This window comes from Equus asinus, unplaced genomic scaffold, assembly GCF_041296235.1.
Source record: "Equus asinus isolate D_3611 breed Donkey unplaced genomic scaffold, EquAss-T2T_v2 contig_536, whole genome shotgun sequence".
Taxonomy (NCBI): domain Eukaryota; kingdom Metazoa; phylum Chordata; class Mammalia; order Perissodactyla; family Equidae; genus Equus; species Equus asinus.
This window is the reverse complement of record NW_027225223.1, coordinates 22,569-33,568: the sequence shown is the minus strand read 5'-3', so window position 1 is coordinate 33,568 and position 11,000 is coordinate 22,569. Positions and strand designations below refer to the sequence as shown.

General features: G+C 39.3%; 1 protein-coding gene across 1 annotated transcript in view; it reads right to left on the bottom strand.

Moving 5' to 3' along the window:
- Nucleotides 1-3,017: 3,017 nt before the first annotated feature.
- The window catches only part of LOC139044039 (sodium/hydrogen exchanger 9B2-like), a 29,495-nt gene continuing 21,512 nt past the window's right edge, over nucleotides 3,018-11,000 (bottom strand). The window contains exons 7-9 of the mRNA XM_070503645.1: nucleotides 9,934-10,042; nucleotides 6,235-6,371; nucleotides 3,018-3,348 (exon numbers count right to left, since the gene is read on the bottom strand). Of these exons, the coding sequence (XP_070359746.1) occupies nucleotides 3,127-3,348; nucleotides 6,235-6,371; nucleotides 9,934-10,042 (468 nt within the window). The 3' untranslated portion in view covers nucleotides 3,018-3,126. The remainder of the gene's footprint in view (nucleotides 3,349-6,234; nucleotides 6,372-9,933; nucleotides 10,043-11,000) is intronic.

Genomic DNA, 11,000 nt, shown 5'->3' with positions numbered 1-11,000 from the left:
AAGGCAAGGCTCCCACCCCTAAGGGGCTGATTTAATAGGAGACAAACCTGTAAAAAAAAAAAAAAACTGAAAAAAGGTTCTAAGTCCTCTGACAGAAGTGTGTGTAGGGTACATACAGCCTTCTTTCAGGCACCCAGAGGTTAAAGTAACCCTTTCTATCTGTGGTTGGGGTGGAGTAAATTAGCTTGGTGGGAGTCAACACTCTGTATCAAGTTAACTCTGAGTTCACCAACCAAGTCAAGAGCTGTGACTTAGGATGTGGTGATGAACCTGAGACTTCACACGGTGAGCCCTGCAGAGGCCAGTACTGGACAGAGTCACAGAGATTTAGACAGTGGCCATCCACCGAGGAGAGGGAGGAAAGAGCTTGCTGCCTGCTGTGCAAAATGGAACACGCTATCGGCAGGGGCTTAGTGGGCTCTTCAACTATTTCTTCACACTGAAGTTCCATTTCTGATACTTCTTTGGGGACTTGGATATTTATAATAACATTCTCATTTACTTATACTAACTGTACTTTGTATAAGTTAGTAAGTATTCAAAGCCTGGTACTTAAACTACTGGTGAAGGTGGGAACGAGCGCTAACTGCTGCGCCCTTCGGTCTCACGTGCCCTTTGCTGTCCAGGTCCTCATCGTCCCCCATGTCCCAGCCGAGGCCACCCCCTGGATTAGCTGGGGGCTCCTGCTGCGAGCTCCCTAGCACTCCTGTACTTCTTGCCTCACAGCACTTATCACACCATTCTTCAATCTCTTGTTTAATTGTCTCTCTCTTCTATCAGACTGTCAGATCCTTAAGGACACGAACAATATTAGTCTTAATAATGTGCCTGGGTCACCAAAGCCCTTTAGTAAGTATTTGTTGAATGGATCTAGTTTCAGAGTCTGTGAAAGTGGAGGACCAGACGAGCATTCGGTTTATGGTACCACCAAGGGGCACCTAACCAACGAAGTGCAGTTTGAAACATCTGTCTGAACTTCGGCATGAATTAACCCAGTCCAAACTGACAGCACAAACACTAAGGGAATATATTACCATGGAGTAACCAGTGTCAGGCTGACATAAAAATTAAGCCTGTTAAGGCTTCATATTGTGTTAGCTTAATAAGAATTAAGCTAGTTTTGGACAGGGGTGAAAGTCATGGTGGCAGTGGCTGGAATGGTAGTCTAATGACGAGAGGAGTGGACAGGCTATATGCAGATCAGCTTGGTGGGATCAGAAGATTCTAATTCATTCATTTAATACGTATTTAATATCTCCTTCAAGATTAGCTTCAACTTCAAATTCTAGATTAAAGAGTTTAGATGGGAAGTGATAAGTAATAAACGCTTCAGGTATACAGCATGATAAAAGGTGTAAACTGTATTTAAACATGATTATTCTAGCAACTAGGCAGGAGTTGACCTAGACTAAAGAGAAACTTACGGGTGATACACAAAAGCCAAGATGGTCTGTTGAATAAGTGGGATAAAATATGACCTATGCAGATAAGCCTTTCTTCTAATATCATCTCTGTTGTCATGTCACAACGTCTGAAATTCCTGCCACAGAAGTCAGTTTTTTGGTCAAAGGTACTATCTTTAGAAAGCCCTTGTTAACATGCAAGAACATGCTACTAAGTGATGGTAACACCCAATACAATGGTACCTCTGACTCCCAAATCTGATCTTTCCATCTTCATAGGAATGTGAATGTTTATTGACAGACACTTCTCAGCTTCCTCATAGCTGGGTGTGGTTATCACCAATAGAAGGTAAGAGAAGAGATGTGTCTAACTTCCTCACAACTTTCTTAAAAATAAATTGCTTGCCTTGGACTTTCTTTTTTCCTTCTTCCTGAAGGCTAGAAAGGAGACATGGGAGAGATCTACTTCCAACCTGTGTCCTAAGCTAGGGCGTGGCGGAACATCAAGACAGAAGGACACAAATCGGGGCTGGCCTGGTGACGCAGCGGTTAAGTTCGCACATTCCACTTTGGCGGCCCCAGGGTTCGCTGGTTCGGATCCTGGGTGCGGACATGGCACCACTTGGCAAGCCATGCTGTGGCAGGCGTCCCACATATAAAGTAGAGGAAGATGGGCACAGATGTTAGCTCAGGGCCAGCCTTCCTCAGCAAAAAGAGTAGGATTGGCAGCAGATGTTAGCTAATCTTCCTCCGAAAAAAAAAAGGACACAAATCTCAGTAGACCTCATGAGCAGAGTAACCCTGTCAGCATCGACCAGGCAGCCAGTTTCATGAGAGGTAAATAAATTTCCATTTTCTTTTAAGTACTGTATTTCTTGTTTCTTCATTATAGCAGCTTAACTTACCCTGATTAATATGATATTCTTGAGAGTGGCATAGATTTGAAAATTGGCTCTCTGTCACCTAGAGAACAGGAAGAGCCTGAAGACGTGGGTCACAAGAAACAACTAAGAAAGGGCTAGACCAGGGCACGTCTTAGCGGGAGGCAAACTCAGAGGGGCCACTGAAGTGGGGGACTCTGTGGAGCCAGGCAGGAAGTTGAATGAGGGCTTTTGTCATCCAAATAGGTGCAAGAGGAAGAGCCAATGAAGATACTTTGTGTACATAAAAATTTTGGTGGGGCCAATCAGTTACAATACTTCACAGAAAGGTAGTAAGAGGGGCAGAAATGGAGAAGAGGCAGATTAACAGGGAAAGCGAGGGGAGAAACTGATGAGAGATTACAATGTATTTAAAAAGAAAAGAGGATCCAAAAACAACTCAAGGCATGAGAGGCTAGGTGGCCACGCATCATAAAACTGTGGCGGCAACAGTCACTCAGAGCGAGCTGTTGGCCAGCAGAACGCCACACCGAACTCGGTCTTTCCCCTGTTAATCTGATATCGTGGTAGTACATTAAAGAGTATTTCTCCCCACACAGATTAAGATAATGATGGAGTGTTTGAAGCAAAAAGAAGAAGATAGAGAAATCAGGCTAGAAATGTAGAACATTACCACCTACATGGAAAGGGTAATGGCTGAAAATGCTGTTTAAAGAAATAACCACACTTTAAGTTCTGTTACATTTTAAGCTTAAATATTATATATTTCAATATCTATCTTGATAAAAGCAGCCTCTGGTACAGCTTTCTAATCATATATTTAGCATTCTCTCTTTTCACCTCTAAACTTCTTCAGAGGGCTCTCCTCGAACTTCTCCATCATTATTTTGATGTGCAGCTTTCTGGAGAAGCCTGGGGCCCAGCAAACCAATGAGGAGACTTCCAATTGGGGCTGTGATGAGGATGGACAAAAATGCCACTGTCAACACATCCATTCCATATTCTTCTAATTGTTTCTCTCCATGTGACCTTGCTGTGTCCAAGGCCACGGATCCTATTGCAGCCTGTAAAAGTTTAATGGTAAAGTTGGACACAGGCATATAAGACAGGCACATAGAAAAAAGGTGAATTATTTTATCATTTGCAAAAACAAACTGCTTGTTCTTTTGTTCAACTAAGAAAGTTCTTTCTTTCAAAGTGTACTGCAATTGGTTTTGGTATTCTGAAAATTCTCCTGCCCTGGCATGGGGAAGGGATGGTGATTCATATGTACTTAGTTGCAGAAGGCAGGGTTACAAAAATATCAGGCAAATATATTTCAAAACACAAGGTAAATACAGCCTCATGATATAATTGACTATAAGACGATTCTGTATACTAAATTCCTTATGAGTAAAGAAAGTCACTGGTCATCTCACTCTTTTATCTTCAGGAATCTGGAATTAAAAAAGAACAAGATGAAAAAGTGCAGTGAGCCCTGTGGCCGAGTGGTTAAGTTTGCATATTCCACTTCAGCGGCTGAGAGTTTTGCTAGTTTGGGGGTGGACATGGTACCGCTCATCAGGCCATGCTGAGGCGGCGTCCCACATAGCGCAACCAGAGGCACTCACAACTAGAATGTACAACTGTGTACTGAGGGGCTTTGGGGAGAAGAAGAAGAAGAAAAAAGAAGATTGGCAGCAGATGTTAGCTCAGATACCAATCTTTTAAAAAAAGTGTAGTGATACTTACTGGAAGATGGCAAAGTTTTAAATGAAAAAACATAAGAATATGTATTGCTATAGAGCTAAACTAATTGTTAAACATAAAGAAACCTGAAAGTGGTAGGCACTGTCAAAACTTGAAGGTAATCTTATTAGGTATTTGGTGAACTCTTTGCCTTAGGTCTTGGTGAAATGTTTTATTTAAAATTTGTCTACTGGGAAGTATTATGAAAACCTTCATTTTCTTTTAGAGGCAAAATGCCATATTAGTGCACTTGGGAAAATAATATATTAATCAATCTGGTTATTCCCTTATTCCACAAAACACAACAATGTTGTCCTCTAGGACAATGAATCAGAAGAGAGAATGCTGGTGTGGATGAGACACAATGGCAGAGACTACTAATTGCCCACAAATATCTGAATGCCCCTTTTCCCTTCTAAACTAGAACTCCTGAGTGTTAGCTGGTCACATTGCTGTCCAAACCAAGACTTTTTTTCATCCTTCTTTGCAACTAGATGAAGCTATATATCTAAGTTCTGGCCACTGAGAGGTGAGCAGAAGTGATAAATGCTACTTTTGGATTGTTCCCTGAAGAGAAATGGACACTTGCACATCATTCTTTTTCCCCTTCCCCCTGATGAGAAATGGTGAACTGATGGAAGGCACATGCTGAGGACAGTGTCACCCTGCCAGCTCTGGAGTGTCCATGCTGGACTGCTGGTGGGAGAGAAGGAAAAATCTATCTCACTTAGTCCCTGTATGTGAGGGCTCTTTGTTATTTCAGGTTCCTTGTACCATAACTAATTCAACATTTCAAGAAGTCTTGGCAAGAACTGCACTCATTACAATGTATATTTCTCTTTCAGTTCTCCGTTGTGTGTGTATGTTTTGAGGTTTGTAGGTATGCTGATTTAAAATATATTGTGATTTAAAATATATTTCTTACAGCAGGTCATGGACCAAAAAGTTTGAAGAACACTAATATGGAAAAAAACATACAAGAAAGTCTTGTTTCTTAGGCAGTGGCAAAAGAAGAAAAAAGAAAATTCCATACAATACTTGCTTCACAGTACATACATTATTCACCACATCCAAGATAATTTCTCCTTATTATAAATTTGCTTTGACAGCAGGAAAGTGCTGTCTTTCAAATTTTAACCTTTAGAAACAAATCTTTCAAACCAAAGCTACTAGAGTAATTATTTTGATAGTTACCTAATAAAGTTACCAGAAGTAGTGTAGAAGCTGGAGACACTGAGGGAGAAACTATTCCACTTATTGTACCATATAAACCTCACAGTATTCTTAGCCATTATGTCCCAGACATCTTTCAAAGTCTGATGAAAAAAAAACTTCTCTGGGATAATGCCCAAACCTATAGCCACACCAAATCTGGCATATAGTTACAGAGCATACACAACCCTCAAAGTTTCCTAAATTAAAAATATCTGATTTTCATCTCATGAAATAGAAATTTACATATTTAAATAATTGCAAAATAATCAAGGATGCAACAGTTAAATCTTGTTTGCTATAATTAGTCTGAAAATATACAATACAATCAGGGCTATTTGCAACAAATGATAATCTATACAGTTCTAATTTAATTAGCAATTATAGGTATTCTACCAAATGCATGGTCAATAATTTCAAGCACCTGTTAGTGCCTTGTTAGAGTGCACAAATTTTGGGTCATGTGATTGAGACAACTGACAGGAAGTACAGCTAGTTTGAAAAATTTAATATTAACTAATAATCTAGGAAATCAATAAAGCATTTTCTGAGTTGTTTCTCAATAAATCTTTCTCCATTATATATAAAGACCGAGGTTGAGCATAACTGATCATCAATCATATTGACAGTGAAGTATTTCCAAACACTAACATGGGCCGCGCTATTTCTGTTTCACTCTCTTCTTAGAAGACATCAAAACGAAAAATCTCTAGGTGATTCAGAGAGCTCTGACTGATGAAAATTCAAACTCTTCCCTCCCTCTACTACTGCTTTCTAGTAACATAGGGATTTATTGGATTTTCAGTTGTACCCTGGAGATCTAAAGAAATTTAAATGAGCCATCATATTAAAGGAATCAGCATACCAAAAATAAAACTTTTAGAGTAGATTAGTAAAAATTCTTTTCATAAATCAAACTTTAGTTACTTTTGTTCACCAAATTTGGACAAGCCCTCTTATTCAAAATTTTAAGGGATCATATTGAAATAGGAGTTAAGATCCATCATTACCTGGACTGTGGCCTTTGGAAGCCATGCAAATGAAATAAATATCTTTTCCTTTATGTTAAAACCAGCAAAACACACCATCAGAAATGTAGTCAAAATTCGTATCAGTACTGCAATACCCAGGGTGGCAACACAAAGGCCTGTAAGAAATACTCAATTTTTAGACATAACGAAATACTGGGGAAGAAATGGAATCTCCTGATTATTGATTCAAAATTCTATCAACAGAAATAATCTAAAAACATTAAAAAATTAAAAAGACAAAAATGATTAGGCATAATTTGTCAAAACATCAATATTAAGGATCAATCAGACCATTTGTTTAAAAGAAGGTATTTGCCCTAAATTAAAGCCAGAAATTAACTAAATATATTTGAATTTCCACAAAGGAGATTTGAATGTTATTTATCTTATGCTTTATAGCAAGAACCACACTTTTTCCCATGTGTTTATTTAACAAGAATTTATTAAACTATAACTACGCATAACAGAATTTGGACTAGGTTCTGATACCCAAACACGCATAACGTACAGACTTTGCCTCCATGAACTCCAAAGTCAGAGGAAGACAGAAACATAAAGAACCAAAAGGTGAGTGCAGTGTAAATATACCGGTAAGAGGGCGCAGAAGAGAAAAAACTTAATATTTTCATCAAAGTGGTTGAGAATTCTTTACAGAGGATAAGACCAGAGGTGATATTCAAAATATTTATCAGCAAGTATGGAGGCAATCAGGCAGTCAGAAGAGAGCTGGCTGGGCACTGACCAGTCAGAATAGACACTGGCTTCTACACCTGTTTCCCCATACTGGTGTGTGCACTGACTGCCCATCACCCTGGCTGATGTGTACAGCTACTTCGTTCAGTCCTTCAGAATCCTTTGCTGATAAAGGTAAGTTCATTCTGATTTGCAAAATAAGAGATTGTGACTAGGGCAAGGCAAGCTACCGGACCTGAGAAAGGCAAAGCTAAGGTGAGTACTAGGTAATAGGGTGGTTTTTGAAAAAGTAACATTTGTTGAGTGCTTGCTCTGTGCTAGGTTCTGTATTAAGCTTTAAATGCATCTCTTTACTTAATCTTTACAACCTGTGGAGTAATTATTCTCACTTTACAGTTGAAAAAAAATGAAGATCAGAAAGGATAAATAACTTTCTCAAGTTCAAGAGGCTGGTAAAACACCAGACAGACATTGCTTGATGCTCTATTGTGAATCTGCAACATGGTTTCTTTATGAAAAGGTTCTGTGGCTCTTTATTGGAGGGCATTTTTCCCAGCGTGGTAGATTTTCAAAAGTATTTGTTGCCTTAAGTACAAGATACAAAAGGGACGATCCCATTCCCAGGAGGGAGCAGTCTGGGGAGGATGATGAGGAAGCCTTGGACACACTGAGCCTCAAGTTTTGTGGGATTTACAAGTGGTGATGTCCAAGCAGCAACTGGCTATGTTGAATTCGAGATAAAGATTTTGCAATTACATAGTTTATAATCGAAGCCACTGAGTGTAGCTGAGCTCAGAGAAATGATACCCAGCGTGAAGTGTAGAAATCTTTTGAAAGAACTTGGAGGAAGAGCAGCACTTAAGCCATATATAGTGTAAAGGAAGACTCAGAGGGCACTGGAAAATGTAAAAATTCAACGTAAAAAGTGTTGTAAAGAGGTCAATAGCGTCCAATGCTGCTGAGAGATCAAGTCAAGTCAAGACTAACACGTATTTCGTGTATCCAGCAATACGACCGTGGTGAGGGCGGGGCTGGTTGTGGAATGGGGCAGAAGCTGGGCTGAAATGTTCTGAGGGAGGGCATGAGAGTTGAAATGGAAAAGGGGGACACAGTTACCTCTTTAGAAAAGTTTGAAAAGAGGAAGAGAGAGAGTGGTAGGTGAGGGGGGAAGTGAAATGAAGAAGGGATATATATATATATATGTATATATATTTATTCAAATTTTGACTGTGGTAAAATACACGTAAAATTTACCATCTTAACAATTTTTAAGTGTACAGTTCAGCAGCATTAAGTTAAACACTCACATTTTTGTGCAACCAATCTCCAGAACATTTTCATCTTGCAAAGCTGAAACTCTACACCCATTAAACAGCAAGTCCCCATTTCCCCGCCTAAACCCTGGCAGCCACCGCTCTCCTTTCTGTCCTTATGAATTTGACTCCTCTGGATGCCTCACAGGAGTGGGATCATGCGGGATTTGTCTTTCTGTAACTGGCTTATCTTACCCAGTGTAATGTCCTCAGGTTCATCTATGTTGTCACATGCGTCAGAATAGAAAGATACTATTTTAAGATAGGAGAGATTAAAATCTGTTTCAATTCTGCAGAAGAGAAAGCTGTGACAAGGATATCTGAAGATGTGTCAGAAAAAGGGGAGACTCTGTGTGAGATCTAGAAGGAGGTGGCAGGGATGGGATCCCTAGTATGGACGGAATAATACTGTGATGCAAGAAAAGAAGGAAATAATGAGTACAGGTCTTTCTTGATGTACGATGGGGTTACATCCTGATAAACCAATCATAAGTTGAAAGTCAACTTTAAGTCAAAATATTGTAAGTCAAAAATACACTTTGGGCTGGCCTGGTGGCATAGTGGTTAAGTTCGCACCTGCCGCTTCAGCAGCCCAGGGTTCCCAGGCTTGGATCCCAGGTGTGGACCTAGCACCGCTCTCAAGTCATGCCGTGGCGGTATCCCACATACAAATTAGAAGAAGACTGGCACAGGTGTTAGCTCAGCGACAATCTTCCTCAAGCAAAAAGAGGAAGATTGGCAACAGATGTTAGCTCAGGGCCAATCTTCCTCACCAAAAGAAAGAAAGAAAGAAAGAAAAAGAAAAAAATGCATTTAATACACCTAACCTACCAAATATCATACCTTAGCCTAGCCTACCTTAAATGTACTAGGAACACTTACATTAGCCTACAGTTAGGCAATCATCCAATACAAAGCCTATTTGATAATAAAATGTTCACTATCTTATGTAATTTCTTGAATACTTACTGAAACTGAGAAACAGAAAGGGTAGAAGTGTATGGGTCGTTTGCCCTCATGATCCTGTGGTGACTAGAGCTGCAGCTCACTGGCGGCTGCCCAGCATCTCGAGAAAGGATCATATGGCATATCGCTAGCCGGGGAAAAGATCAAAATTCAAAATTCGAAGTATGGTTTCTAATGACTGCATATCACTTTCATACCATGGTAAAGTCAAAAAATCCTAAGTCAAACCATCGTCAGTCGGGGACCATCTGTATACGTGTACAAATTAATTTTTGAGTATGGTACTAAAAGTCAACAGTTTTAATATGATGGCTTTTGAATGTATGAATGAATAAAAGAATGAATGAACAAACATTTCTATCCCATGGATACATATTATAGAACTGCCTAATTATCTTTAAAATTCTGGCCCTTGATCAGGACAAGCCTAGATGAACATTCTTATCGTTGGAAAAAAATTTTAAGGCCTGCATTTTCTTGATAGTAGTTAAGAGCGACACTTTTCTTTACAAGCAACAATATTTAAGGCATAAAATTTACTGTCTTAGATTGACAAACATTCTTTTCTAACCAACTGCTTAAAAGATCAGTATTAACTTTTTATATAATTGTGACAATGGGAACCACCAAATATAAACCTACTACAGATACTACAACTGAATATAAAAAGTTGATTTTAGCAAAAACACTACTTTGAAATTCTCACCCACAGTTTCTGGTCTGAGAGATGCAATAGATACCTCTGCTCCAATCAGTCCAAAGAGAAGGGGCTGGAAGATATCCCAGGCCACTGCAGTAATCTTTTCAACCTCTGCCTAAAAGAAACACACATACACATACAGGGATTTTTATTATGTGAAGTTAGAAGATCTAAGAATTTTACTAATTTGAAATCTGAGTCAATTTGACCTGAGATAGGCTTTATCTATGTGGCATCTATAAATAAGAAGGTAGCTAGAATACAGCAAAAAATTGCATAAAGATACTTCTAACAGTTAAGGTATTACATAAGGTGCGTTGGTGTTGGTTTGCAAAAGGATGTTAACTATAAAGAATCTCATCAAGTCATCTCAGGAGGACTTCGACTTCTGAATACATGATGTGTGTGTCCATAATACTTAGTATTACTTTATAGTTAATTTTCACTCAACAATATGATTAAAAGATCTTGTAATATTTATACATATATCTAGAAATGCACCTTATTGCTGCATAATAATGTATGATATGGAAGTACCATAGTTTATTCAACCATTTCTTTATTAATAGACCTTTAAGTTGTTTCCAATTTTATTTTATTATAAAAGAATACTGTTTATGACTATCTCAAATCATGCACAAAAATAAAATTCCGGTATAGTGAAGTGCTGTGCCAGTTATTAACTTACTGCCCCTCGGCTCCAAATCCTCCTTTCAATTGTTGCTCTGCAGAAGATGGAGCCAGGGGCTGGCCCAGTGGCCGAGTAGTTAAGTTCGCGCGCTCTGCTTTGGCGGCCGCGGGTTTCGCCAGTTCGATTTCTGGATGTGGACGTGGCGCTGCTCAACAAGCCATGCTGGGGTGGCATCCCGCATGCCACAACTGGAAGGACCCACAACTAAAAACACACAACTATGTACCGGGGGGCTTGGGAAAAATAAAATCTCAAAAAAAAAAAAAAAAAGAAGATGGAGCTGGACCCTTTTAAGTCTTTCCCCTTTGCTAGCTGGACCATATTAAATTTTGCCACTAGAGGGCGCCCAAGAGCTACTCCAAGAGGAAGGCGCTCGTCTGGT